Below are 13,741 nucleotides of genomic sequence, written 5' to 3' on the forward strand. Positions count from 1 at the left end.
TCCTGACAGGGAGCAGCGGCCCGGCGGGCCCAGGCGCCGCCATCTTCCCGCCTGGCGCACAGCGAGGCCTCTGAGCCAAACGTGCCACAGCGCTCCGTGTTTATTACATACAGCGGCTAAGTCTACAGCAGGTACACGTTGAGACACCGTATCTCAGGTTAAGCCTTGTTATTTTTTTTTCGCAAATAGTCTATAAACACCGATCGTTGCCCGTTGGTGGGCGGAAGGCCGCAGCGTGTCAGCCAGAAGCCACAACAACCCAAGCCTGAGCCAGCAGGCGGTTACCAAGCAAAGCTTTCACCCACAAAGCCGTTTCTCATTGCGGTTATAACGTCCTTTTTCACAACGTTATTCCAGCTGATCAGTAGCGGCTGGCTTCTCCTCCTTCTTGCATTTAATCCCAAAGAAACTGAACAGTTTCATGAGCATTAGGTCAACAATCTCTTCTTCTTCAGAAGCCTGAAATAACAACAAGGAGCGAGTTACGCAGGTGCACGGAGCAGAAACGGGTACAAGCTCTGCTGAAGGCAGAAAAAACGTCTCAAAGGAAAATCTCCACTTGAGGTCAGAAATAGCTCTGCCTCTGTCAAAGCCCGTGGAAATCTTGCTGCAGGAACTGGAAGTTCACTTGCCAGCGACCACACAGCTGGTGGTACAAACCACCCACCACATCTAGGTGGAGGAAATGAGAAAAAAACTAAATGTATCTTGGTATTTATTGACCATGTCCTTTGTTTTCATCTCCCTTGACTTTATTTAAAACGTAGAGGAATTTTGGACATTACTGGAGTACTAAACTGGATGTCACACTATGCTATCAGTAGCTTGAATGAGTCAGACACTCAGTAAGATGTTTTAAAGGAGCTGTAAAGTCCTCATGCACTTTAGTAGCAGTTTTGGCAGTGATTTCAGTAAGAGCTGGGCTCAAGTCTGAAACTTTTGCTGGATTTAGTATGTAAACAGAAGGCTACAAATCAGATCTTGTATTAAATCTGGACAGGAACTCATCTGAACTGGAATAGACAGTATAAATCTGGAAAATCTGAAGTGTGTTTTATGAGCAAATGTTGACTTCTTAAGAGTTGGACTGAGTTTTTGATCTGGTGGTGGAATACTTAAGTCATGAGTAAGCACTTTCACAATAAATGTTAAAAACATCAAGAGAGCTTAAATGAACACACCTGGTGGTGCTTCTGCTCCTCACTAAAAGCAACCAGAATCACCGAAATGAAGAGATTCAGTACCACAAATGTCATGAAAATTATGCAGGATCCAATTAAGAAGGAGCCTAAAATTGGATTGTAGTCTATGACCTGTAAGATTCATAAGGTAAGACATCATGTTTTGATTGCAAAAAATTCCAAACAATAAAAGCATACATACGAGCAGTTAAGACACAATAAGTAGTTTTTCTCTTTGAAAACACTTGTGGCTAATAAATTATGCTATATCTATTATACATACATGTATAAATTTTCTCCTTTAGTCACTTTCCTGTGTTGATATGACATAGTACAAAGATTATAGACTTTTTAATATATGTGTTCTATGAATTTCGGCAATCTTTGGGGTTTTTTAAGTGTTTGCATTTGGTTGTAAGGGCATGAAAGTTTCACATGAAAGTTGGCAAGCCTGGAGATCTGCTTATCCACAGGATGGCTGAAGCTCCATCATGCCTCAGCTTTCCAAGTACAGATGAAGTCTACGTGTGCTTTCATTTTACTTTATTGTATGCGTTACAGAGAAGCCTGGTCACACTGTCGTGGACACATGTAAACTAAGGGTTGTGTAAAAATCCAAACCCCTAATTTTCATGTAAGCTATAAACTAGGAACATGAATGGAATGTAGATATGAAAAAATCTGTGCTCAATTACTCATCTTCAAAGCTATCCATACTCTGTTGGTTCCATGGTCTAAAAACATCTACCAAGGAGGACTCCACAGTCAGAGGTGTTAGGGAGCTAGCTTAATCCACAGAAAGCTGTCCAAAGGATATTATAATATTTGAATTTAATGAAGAAGTCAAGAATAATAAAACCAAACATAATGTAAAGTCCTCTTGTGGGAGGTCTTGCCTTTCTTGGGAAGCTGATCAGGGGCTGTTCAGAACAAACATAGGGCATTGCTCACATTTCTTTCTGTATTTTTCTAAGGACATTGCTCAAATTTTCTGTAATCAATAAATAATATAGCTAGTTAAAATGTGAGCTCCTTTCTCAATGAAAGGTTCATTAGAGTCTACTGATGGTCAAAATGGAATGTGAGCTATATTTCTCTTGCTGTCTTTTTCTTGAGGAGAAAAGACATCTATCTGCTTTAGAAAGCTGAGGAGCTTGCTAAATTAGATTAATGTCTCACACTAATTGAAAGTCTTCTTTTTGCTGGGTCAAAGTGTATTTGATAGCTGAGATGCTAATTATATAGTGATAAACTTCTCAAAATCAGACAGAGGTGGTACCTCCTCATAGTTGAAGATTCCCAGCTGAAGGCTAACCATGGTCTCTGCTGAATCAAAGAGAGTTTTGTAAGAGTAGAGCTTCCAGCCAAAGATTAGGTTTGTCTGCAGAGGAAAAAAAAGCATATTTTGTGTCATGATCAGGGGCCTTTTATGAGAAACTGGGTTTTTTGTTCACAAACAGGGGAAACACCAGACAAGGTCACAGAATAAGATTAACCTGGAGCTATGAATGGGATTCATACTTTCTGAATTTGGTTAACTGTGGGAGCTTTTTTCATGGGTATGAGAAGATCTGCTAAGCTTGCCACAAGATATGTAAAAAATTGGCAAATACATCACAAAGTCATAGAAGTAATTCAGCTCACCTCCAAGGAGCAGATTTATCCATGCATAGTTGCCCATATTAATCATAGTCACAAACACTTGGCTTTCAATGCACAGATCCTTCCAAATAGGCAACCTCCTTGTTTGCCCTCAGTAACTAGTGTGTTTTTCATTTATATCTTGTGGCCCTACTGTGTCTGATTTAAATGGGGGCTGCTGCAGCCTCACCTTTTTCTTCATCCCTCTGCCTCTTTCTTTCACAGCATGATGTCTGAACAGGCTGGGTCATGGGACTTATTTAATCACTAATTTTAACTGCTACATTTGTAGTCACACAGGTGCCTAGGGCTACTCAGTTGGTAGAGTGCCAGTGCTGCAGGGAGAGACTGAGGAATGTGAAATCAGGACGAGTGAAGCTGCAGCAGGTCCTGTTTGTCATGGGACTGCCCTGGTACAGGAATGTTTGGGTTTGGCTCAGATGGTTTCCTCTTTTTCAGAGATTTTGCAATTGAAATGTACTGAATTTACCATATTACTCTGCCAGACGATTTTTGCAAAACACTTAAGTAAAACAGTAAATATACATAAATAGCTGCAGTCCAATAGTTATTTAATCTTATTAGAATGAAAATACAATTGTATTTGCATAAGTATTCCTATAATAGGCAGAAAAATAATAAATTCCCACTTTAAGACTAGCCAAACAAAACTGCACTTGCTACAATCTTCCCAATTTAAACTTATCCAGAAAACTGTTTTGTATTTTATCACACCTATTACATACAGATAACCATTTTATTTTGTATGACTCTGATTTTTGTACTAAATTGTAGTTTGCAATGAACAGACAAGTGGATATTTTAACTTTGCTTTCACTTACACTGAAGAATTGGGCTACAAACTGCCAACCTAAGATTCAGATAGGCAGCTTTATTCAGTCTTACATTTCAAAGCTTTGTTGCTTTCAGCATTTGGAAATAATTCATCTAACCTGACAGTACCTGGGTGCAGACTGCAGACAACAGAAACCACAGTGGTACTCACAGCAATAGAATAGGCCAGGAACATGATTGTAATAACAGTGATGAATCCAGAGATATCCCCCCACGCCCTCCTTAGAGTTGAAGTGATCATGTTTAGTTTAGGGTTGAGCCTCAGGAGGTGCCACAATTTCACTGTGGAGAGGAGCACTAGGAATGCAATCAGGTAGCCAAGAACTGCATCAGCTCTTGCTGTTTCATTAAAGCTTACACAGCTGTCAGGGGAAAAAAAAAATAATATATATATATATATAAATAAAAGTAATAGACTGTGCACACAGAAGCTTTTGAAGTGCATAAATGAGTGTGCTGAAAAAGCCAGTCACTCTGTCCTTGTTTTCAGTGCACGGCTAGCTTGCGTTCTTGCTTGAGTATTCCCATCTGTACTTCCTGCTGTGTGCACACAAAAAGCTCAGTCTTACATGGCAGAGTGTTTTCAGCAGCATTAGCTAGAGCTGAGAGAGGGTCTAGGCTGTAGCCCAAAAGCTGCTCATTTTTAGCAAGTCACAGTTTACAGGCAGCTAATGCAAACTTACTGTCAAATTCTGACCCTTAGAAAGGGTCAGAAAGGAAGTTGGAAAAGGAAAAGAAGTTGTTTTCTTCTCTGCATGTGTGAATAACTGAAGAGGGTTGAGGTTACTGGTGCTGTGCAGGATTAACTAATTTCCAGCGAGATATGTGAGAAGGTACTGTAAGGAATGAAGTAAAAGACTGGAGATCACAACCATGGTCTGTGACTGAGGTGAGTCCAGTCTTAAGGTTAGCTGAAAAAAAAAACTTGTTAATACATTATCTAGCTCAGCTGGGGATCTTGGTGCTTGACTGCTGGACTTTATAGAGTGGTATCAGAGGAAAACCCCATTGCTGACACACAGTAAGCCCTGAAATACTTACATGCTTCATTAATATAGCCATATAAAGTAGTGTTAGCTAGCAGAGAAAAGCTGCTGTTTGGGAAGAGGAAAACCAGGTTTGTTTCTGCATAAGTAGCACCAGCAAAGGGTGTACTAACTAGCATTAGTACTTACTCCTCTTTGTGTTCCTGGTAGTAGCTGATGTCTCGTGTCCCAAGGATTGTCCGCTTCACAAACACTGAGAGGGCACTCCAGCTGATCAATATAATGGCTATCTCCAGGAGATTCCACTTGCTGTGGAAGTATCTCCATCTCAGAGTCTTCATCAGTTTTCCCTGGGGAAAGAGAAGTTTTACTGTTTCGGTCTCATGACTCCCTATCAAACAATACACCTCTAAAGATTAGGTCTATCCCCTCCACAATAAAGCAGACTAGTGCACATTGATAAAATTGCATCTTGCACAAATTTCTCATGGTATTTCTCAAAAGAAACATTCCTGCCAAATAAATACAGACATGGCCACTTAATACAAGTACAATATCTGACTCCGTCTTCCATTGGTGCAAATCAGCAGCAGGGCTACTGAAGTCAAGTGCAGTCCTAATTGTTTTTTTTTTCAAGTGAAATCAAAACCAGACACAAGATGATACTGTCAAATGAGCTTTCCATTGGGCCTCACCTGTACTATCATGTAGTACACAATAAAGAGGAAGTAAATTATTTCTGCTGCAACCACAAAGATGTGGAGACTGTTGGTGTATGGGTAAAGCCGGACACTTTGCAGCTCTGCACTTGTGAAGAAGGCCCCTAAAAAAGAACAATATTCACTTCAGTGCTCTATTAATGATATCTTTCTGTTTCCATTCAAGCACCTCATTCACGAGTAAGATTTTCATACCCACATTCACATCAGTGTGAGAATGAATCCAACTACCAAACTGAGATTTAGACTTGATTATGTGAATAGCTTTATAAGTGTTCTTTGAAATTTTCCTCAAATAGGAATTTCAGGCAGGCAGTGGCTTTTAGAGGGCTAGTGCTCTGTTGTATGAGAATATGAAACTAATCCCAGTGGGCTGGGCTTGGATTGGACTATAAATGCAGAAATGTAGCAGGAGGACCTGGAGATGTAAGTCTGAATCTCATTCTAAAAAGAAAATGAGCTCAGCTTTGTGGTCTGGTTTGGGCATTTTCCAATTCTGGGACAGACCTGAAAGAGGCAATTGCTCAGATTAGATGTTTTTCTATGGCCTTCAATGCAGAATCTAGTTTCACTATTTTTCTTGTTGTATCCAGATTATCTGTTCTATTATTACAGAGCTATCTATATTAGAAATCTTCTGGAACAAAAAACCCCAGACTTTGTTATTTGTATTGATTAGCTGAAACTATTAGGAAACATCATTTTTCTTGTTCCTGTTGTGTAAATTCTGGAGATTAAGTTTCAGTACCATGTTTCCTTCATCAGCAGATGATTACATAAGCAAACATAAGATATTCCACTGTGGTCTGTATTACTTCGATGCTACATTTTTCCTGAATGATTTCTAAATCTTGTATTGATTAGATTTATTAAAACACTTCTGTTTAATGAATCAGGAGCTAGGTAACCAATGACAGCATGTAAATCTGCACTCTATAGGAGCATTGCTTGCTGTCTTCAGAAATGTGTGACTTAAAACTTCTCACCTAAAGCATTGGTTTCAAACATCAGGCTTATGATGCAAAACAGGTTCACATTGGCATTGTAGACTGTAAATTCAACAAACACTGCTCTTGTGAAGGTGTCTAGCCAGACATTGTTGAAAAGGTACTGGAGAATTCTGCCAAAAAAAAATGTACAGCCAGTGATCTAACTCATATGGGAGATAGACTGTGTTACCTGGAAAACAGGAAGCTAGGCTAGATCCAATCTGTATTAATACGTTGGTAGGATTGTTTTACTAGTTTTTCAACATTATGTATTTCTGCAGCTAGGTAAATCTGGAATCCGTGAATGTAAGTTAGGAGAAAAAGGTTCTAATTTAGGATCCTGGTTGTTACCTAGCATGGAGCAAGATGATAGGAACATCAACTATAATGATGACTTAGCAGTAATATCTGCAATATTCCAGCTCAATGCATAACAGGAAAACTCAGGGTGCAATCTGAAATGAATCTTTAATAGGGTAGAAGAAAAACCATCATGGACACTACAGCAGAAGCACTAATGATTTACAAGGATACAAGTGGTACCTGGAGGCATTCTTAGGATCAGTCCCCAGGTGAATCACGTATCCCCCTCCCCTGTAGATGGCAAGTTTGCCCCAGCTGGGCTGTCCTCTCAGTTTGAACTGACTCTGATACTGCCATGCTGAGCTCAGGTCAGAGGAGTTATCAAAGACTGAAGTATTCCAGTGTTCCCCATAATCTGATGATGCTGGAGTTCGGGAGAAATAGGGCAGGTGTCTCCTTTCACTCTTACCTGGCGAATTCGAGCACTACCCACCAGCTTGGAGTTGCCATCTGTAATGAATCCTAAATGGAATATGGAGAAGAGCAGCACTGGCAATGACAGAACTACTAATTGTATTTCTTCATCTCATCTATGATTGACTGATGCATTAGTATTTTGCTTTAGGTTTTTTCTAAACAAAACTGTAAGCAAAGCAGTAATGAAAATAAATGTTTCTTGTTGATTTGAACTGAGTTCTTAGCTAACATCCATCTATAACTTTCTTCAAGTCACACAGCAGATTAGCTGTATGCAGTGTTCACTTGGCCACAGTTGGGCAGTGCCCATCATGTCCAATGCACAACTCTGCTAATGGATTTTAATATTTACTCTTAAATGTGAGATGAAAAAGGGGTCATATTTACTACTGGGTATTGCTAGATAGAAACATGGTGATATTGCATAATTACCCTTCAAATTCACCTAAATCATGATGCAAATAGAGCTCTCCTGAAGAAAAGCTTTATAGTGCCACCTATGTGCCATTCTTTTTTTTTTTTTTTAATTATGGAAAGAAACTGGAGTAAAACTGAGAGATGTATCTGGAATAAGTAATGTAAAATGTGAAAAATGTAAAATTATAGTGCAGAACTTTCTGTTTATATTAAGGATAAGGAAGATATCAGGGCACATTAAACCTGGTGTCAGGCTGTGGGCTTGTTTTTTTTATCCACTAATATGCATATTATAAGAATCCACACCAGCCTTATCCACTCTCAGTCTCCAGTCAAATCTGCTTGAGCAAATTAAAGAGATGTATAAAAGACAGGTTTCAGAATCTGGCAAGCTGAAGTGAAGCAATGTGACTCTGCACCTTTATATGATCCATAAAGATTTTTTACTAATGTGGTGTTTGCCCATGTGAAAAAATCCTGGTAACTGTAGATATCGTGGAATCCATCTGTAAAGCTGCTCTCAATGTGTTTATTTAAGTAGTAGGAGTTGGGGTCTCTCTGCCCATAGGCAACCAGCAACAGCATCCATAAAAACCCCAGATAAGCTGGAAAAAACAAGAAGAGACAGCCCATGTGATCTCAGAATTAACACTGCTGTTAAAAATAGTTTTCATGAATGATTACCCCTGTCATCACCTATTAGATTAAGGAGATGTTGTCCTAGACTCTGAGTGACCAGTGGTCATTGATTCACTTACAGAGGCCTCTGCAATGTGCTGCAGTGGGAGTGTATCATATATGGAATACAAGTAGTGGTCTAGAAAGTAAGGGGGAAGGCTGGCTGAACACCAATAGCAACAACAACTCTAAATAAAATGGGTAGTCTAACTTAATTCCAAGTGAAGTTAAGGTGATTTTTCCCATTATTTTTGGGGAACATAAACCTGGGGTATTACTCATTATCTATAGATACTTTTGCTTTTAGAAAGATGGCCTCCAAAAATGGCCTCCATCTGCTCTTTTGACTTCAACTTAATTTACTTGTTGACACCCTCCTTTTACCCTTTGTAACTTTTATTTCACCTCTCATGTGTCTCTAATGTGTTTTTTTACCATAAAATCAAGCCTCTAGCCACACTTTTATCTCCAGTAACATTCCCTCCTCTTTTCAGCCCCAACTGCCCCTGAACAGCCTGTCTCTACACTCTAATGGCTGGCAGACAGCTAAAGATATTCCAAAACTTTTTTACTGAAGACAACAATAGCTTCACTGATGTAAAAATACTGAAGAATACTACTGAATAAAACAAGATGATCTACATATGGACAATACCCAGGATTTCTCTGATGAGGGCAAATGCTTTCTGCTCCTTCATGCAGCTGATTTTCATTTTCTCCACATCAGCTGCAGGAGGTGGCTGGTAAATATTGCTTCTACTGTCCCTTCGGGCTCCAAAGAAAGGATTTGTATCACCTGTGGGTGAGAGCAGTAAATCCTGGAATTAGCCAACAGATCATCTATGTCCTGCTTTTAATTTCTTTGGACATGATAATGAAACATTTCTATTTCATGCTTTCCCTTAGGAAGACAGGGGATGTGATATTGCATTGAATATCTGTAAGGAAGACCCTCTTACAATAGGGCTAGGGGAGATTGTGCATGTCTGTATTTTTGCAGAAGTAAAAACGTACAGAAAAAGATAAAGAAAAAAGTATTATTCTTTTGATCCAGAACTACTTCTCTTTTATCTCTTTCATTTGTGTGGGCTCTTTCATTAAGTGTTTTACAGGATTTATCCAACTTAAACATACACTGGTCCTTATATTTCTCCAAAATAATTTATTTACATTTGTTTCACCTTGATCTTGGGAATGCTAATGGGCACATAGTCACAGCACCAGTGGATTTAGTGATTGATTCCTGATAACCCTGTAAGCTAAGATTCAGGTATATGAAGATAACTGGTGAAATTCTCGGTCATGCAGAGTCACACATTTATACATGAAGTACTGCAAAGCCTTGGAGAACACTTAACTTTCTTTAGTAATTTCTCACTTTACAGTTACCTGGTGCACATAAAGGCCCATCAATAGCTGTGTTTTCTTCATCCTCATGTTCCACCTTCTTCAGAACCAGAGCAAAAAAAGCAGCAAATCCCAGCACCTGGAAAGAGTTAGCTGTAGACTCACCATATACACATTTCATATAAAGAAGCTCAGGCTTTGACTTGGATCCCCTTGGATCCAGGCACTGATGTCAACAGAAATCTGTAAACCACCTGCTACTTCCAGTTTTAAGGGCAAAGATTTCTCATTTTATGTGTTAAATCTAGTAGTTCTTTAGAACACATTACTCTGAAGTGACAGTAGAATGAGTTAATATTGGCTCAAACCAGGATTAGTCACATTTCTGAGTATCTCACCTTTAAGGGCTGTGTGATGAAAAGACTTTCCAAGAAGGAGATGGCCATGGAGATCAACCACTTGATGGAGTTCTCTTTGCCATAATGCAGCCCATAGAGCATGGTAAAGAACCCAGATACAGCACTGGTGGCTGCAACAAGGAACCAAGCAATGAACACAAACCACCAGGGCAGCCCTTTGTAAGAAGAACTTTTCTTGCCATCACCAGAGAAGCTCGGGGTAAGAGACCACCTTGAGAGTAAATCAAAAGAGAAAAAAAATCAGTCCAGAATGGAACAGAATCCAAAATCACAGTCATTGGTTTCAGCAGGGCTAGGCAACTTCTTATGATTGAAATTCTCAGTCAGAACATTCTAAATTCTTATAACTGCTACAGTTATATAGGATATATGGGTAGGAAAAATCTGAGGAAGTATGAAGAGATCAGCTAAAATCAAAACAAATGTGATGGACTTATTTACTCCTCAGTTCATGCATAACTGAACCTCCAATAGAATTACTGACATATAAAACTACGGACACATTTAATTGCTTTATCCCTCTGTTATCTATCTCCAGAAATGCCAGAGAGATAATTGGTGGTGTCATTTTCAATACTTCCAGCTTAATTATTGTATCTCATTGAAATATTTTTGTCTGCTTAACAATTTTTCTTTATCAATACATTCTAAGAGACATCTGAGACTTTGGAGCTCAGTGATTACCTCAGCCTGTTATTATCCTGTGGCATTGAATTGTAACATTCAGCTTTGGAGGCAAAAATGACAGAGTGATCTGTCAATATTGCTTTTGTGTGCACTTTGCAGTGCACTGACATTTCTTTGTTGCTTCTACAATAGGATAATAGTAAGACATGTTTCTACAGCTACAAAAATAATCTAACACATATTAAGCGGTAATTATTTGGGCTTCATCATCCCGAACAGCTTTGAATTCATGACCTGAATTTACTTCTACTGAGGATGAGATGAGGAATAGATCACCTCTCACTGATGGATGCTGATGAGCAGGTCTGGTTCTCCAGGAGGTTCTTCATGTGCTGAACCTGCTGAATGGCTTGTGTGTAACTCTGAGGCATCTGAAATTTAAGGGGCCCCAGTAATTCCAGCTCCTCCTCAATGTGCTGGAGTTGCATGTACAGGCAGCGGTTGTAATCACTGCACTTCAGTCGCTCACACATTACCTTATCTGGAACTGGGCTTCTTGTTTTTTCTGCAGGTAAAGAGTAATTTCAATTTTTACAAAGAAAATTAGCATAGCTATCAATAGGTTAAAATACTGTTTAGTACAATGGTGAGCAGAACTAGAACTCAAGCTTATGAATGTGTCAAACTGAAGAGTAACATTGGAAGGGACATGTAAAAGCAGCTTTAGTACTAGAACTTTAGTGCTTTTCTACTGGAATGAGCTGGAATTGTTGCCAGAAAGCAACTTAATACATCAGAGGTCCTAAAACCTTAATAGAGAATTCAGATAAGAATTCACATGCTAATGTGTTCATAGTTTACTTGTGCAGTTAGTAGCTTGGTACACTCACGGAAAAAGCCAAATGTAAGTCTTAATGAAATCAATAGAATTGTTTACTCATATGTCATTTTTTAATTGCAAATAAATGAATGCCTAGTTAAGAGTCAGACTGAAAGAAAAAATAACACAAGGCCAAGAAGAAAAAATGGGGCAAAAAGACTGTGGAACAACTGATATTTGTGAGTCTTTATTTGTGAGATCTTGCTCTCAAGCCAAGCTGATAGCTAACATTTAGTTCTACGGCATAAGAAATAGAAATTTTGCAGTGTGTTTATTCAGTTGGGTGCTCAGTAGTGCACAGTGAAAGGACGAGACAATGTGTACAAATTAAAATCTGAGAAGGTCTGTCTGAACATAAGGAAAAACTTGTGTATTGTGAGGAGCTGGACACTGGAACTGATTGCTCTGAAAATTTGTGGAGTCTCCATCCTTGGAGATATTCAACATCTGACTGGATGTAATCCTGAGCAAGTTTCTCCAGCTGACCCTGCTCTGAGCAGAGTGATGGACTAGACAATCTCCAGAGATCTCTTCCAACCTCAACTATTCTGTGATTCTGTAATTGCCTTTGAATCAGCATGCAAGAAGAGTTTGGGTTATCACATCCAGCATTACAATAATTTTGACTACAAAGGCTTCAGTAGGCTTAATGGTGTTTACCTTGTATGTCCATAGCACCTAATGTGACAATTATAGGATCATCCTTCTTCTTGCTCTCATCATAAAGCTCTTGGCCAGCTCTGTTCTGCTGGCAGATGATGTCCTCGACCAATGACAAAAGTGTGTTGATGTTAGTTGATTTTCCGAGATCTGATACTGAAATGAGAGATGGAGTCTTCAGGGCCTTAAAGAGTGAGCTGGCAACTCTTCTGATGTCCTAGAAAAGACAGCAGCAACACAGCAGTGATTCTGGTTGCAGTGACTTAAGCTGATGTGATCTGAAGGCACCACTAGCTGGAAGCTTCACCAATTGCTAAAATCTCCAGAATGGGTAAGGCTAGCACACCCTACAGTGCTGGATGTGACAGGCAGATCTAAATAAGTTCAGCAAAACAGCTTTCTGGATTCAAAAACACAGCTTATCTGCATGAGGACCTAAGCTGAGAAAGACAGGGTCCATGATACTTTTTATCTTTGCTGTCTTGCTTTATGTTTGCTTTTAACCCCTAAACACACTCATTTTGGTCACACATAATAATGGTGCTAGGGCTGGGATGTACGTAGGCAGATCTTGGTGAAGTCAGGGGTAAATGAGCGCTTTGCACCAGTGTGTCATTGGCTTTTTGCTTCGGAGAAGTTGAAGGGCATCTGGGAGGGAAAATTTCTGCTGTTAAACTGGGGGTGTCGGGCAGTGTGTGCAGCAGAGGGCAGTGCAGGGCTCCCTGGGGAGCAGCCACAGGGACTTGCCTTTGTCACAGCCTCTGGAGTTAGTGAGACAGCCTGGGTGACCTGTGGGGTGGAAAGGAGGCTCGGGGACACTCGACCGTTCTTTCCCGGCTTCTTCTCTCTTCCCTGCTTGGCTGGGCGGGGTCGTATGTTCCTGAAGATCTGCACAATGAGCAGGTTGATGGGGAACATGAGGAGAGAGCTCTCAAAGCCAATCATCACTTCCTGCCACGTGAACTCAATCTTACCTGTCAAGATCAAACAAAGGGGAGGAGATGAAATAACCCCAGGACCCATCAGATCTCTCTCTTGTGAAAAAGCCCACTTGTGCAGCTGTCCTACTTCTAGATTATGCTATTTCCCTACTCAAGCAATGGTTAGGATTGTTACCCAAATCCATTTTCTGCTCGGCTGGATCCTTTGGCACTCCCCAGAACATGATGCTGGTCAGCATGGTGCAGAGAAGCAGTGAGAAGCAACATGACACACGCTGGGCTCGTGTGAAGGAGCTTCGTGGAGAGCGGCTGAAAACTGAGTACCAGATGTGCCCATCCTGGAAACCCTTGGAGGTCTTCATGAAAAACAGATTGCTGGGAAGGAGGAGAGGGAAATCAAGTAGATACTTAGAACAGAGAGGGAATAAAGCTGCAGTTCAGGGTTCTGACCTGTTCATGCTTCTACTTACTGTCAGAAGAAATAAGAGCTGTGAGAGATTACCAAATGTCATGGCTTGAGTTGCATGGAATGGTCATAGCTACTTATGTCCTTTCCTCCAGGCCACCCCATGGAGGGAGAGCTAATCATGAGCATTTTCTATATAAATTGTTAGGGAAATT

At 40.0% G+C, this 13,741-nt stretch overlaps 2 protein-coding genes across 2 annotated transcripts in view; both read right to left on the bottom strand.

The window, feature by feature from the left end:
• The window catches only part of GCSH (glycine cleavage system protein H (aminomethyl carrier)), a 6,930-nt gene extending 6,887 nt beyond the window's left edge, over positions 1-43 (bottom strand). Inside the window, exon 1 of the mRNA XM_010006249.1 lies at positions 8-43. Within this exon, the coding sequence (XP_010004551.1) occupies positions 8-43 (36 nt within the window). The remainder of the gene's footprint in view (positions 1-7) is intronic.
• A 305-nt stretch (positions 44-348) lies between these two features.
• The window catches only part of PKD1L2 (polycystic kidney disease 1-like 2), a 35,699-nt gene continuing 22,306 nt past the window's right edge, over positions 349-13,741 (bottom strand). Inside the window, 17 exon segments of the mRNA XM_010006250.1 lie at positions 349-459; positions 1,182-1,313; positions 2,461-2,562; positions 3,829-4,039; positions 4,853-5,013; positions 5,359-5,486; positions 6,369-6,502; positions 6,915-7,110; positions 7,113-7,196; positions 7,988-8,173; positions 8,902-9,042; positions 9,636-9,732; positions 9,992-10,211; positions 10,991-11,204; positions 12,180-12,396; positions 12,927-13,153; positions 13,296-13,495. Coding sequence (XP_010004552.1) covers positions 349-459; positions 1,182-1,313; positions 2,461-2,562; positions 3,829-4,039; positions 4,853-5,013; positions 5,359-5,486; positions 6,369-6,502; positions 6,915-7,110; positions 7,113-7,196; positions 7,988-8,173; positions 8,902-9,042; positions 9,636-9,732; positions 9,992-10,211; positions 10,991-11,204; positions 12,180-12,396; positions 12,927-13,153; positions 13,296-13,495 — 2,761 coding nt within the window.

The sequence above is a fragment of the Chaetura pelagica genome, unplaced genomic scaffold (genome assembly GCF_000747805.2).
Source record: "Chaetura pelagica isolate M959 unplaced genomic scaffold, ChaPel_1.0 scaffold139, whole genome shotgun sequence".
Taxonomy (NCBI): Eukaryota; Metazoa; Chordata; class Aves; order Apodiformes; family Apodidae; genus Chaetura; species Chaetura pelagica.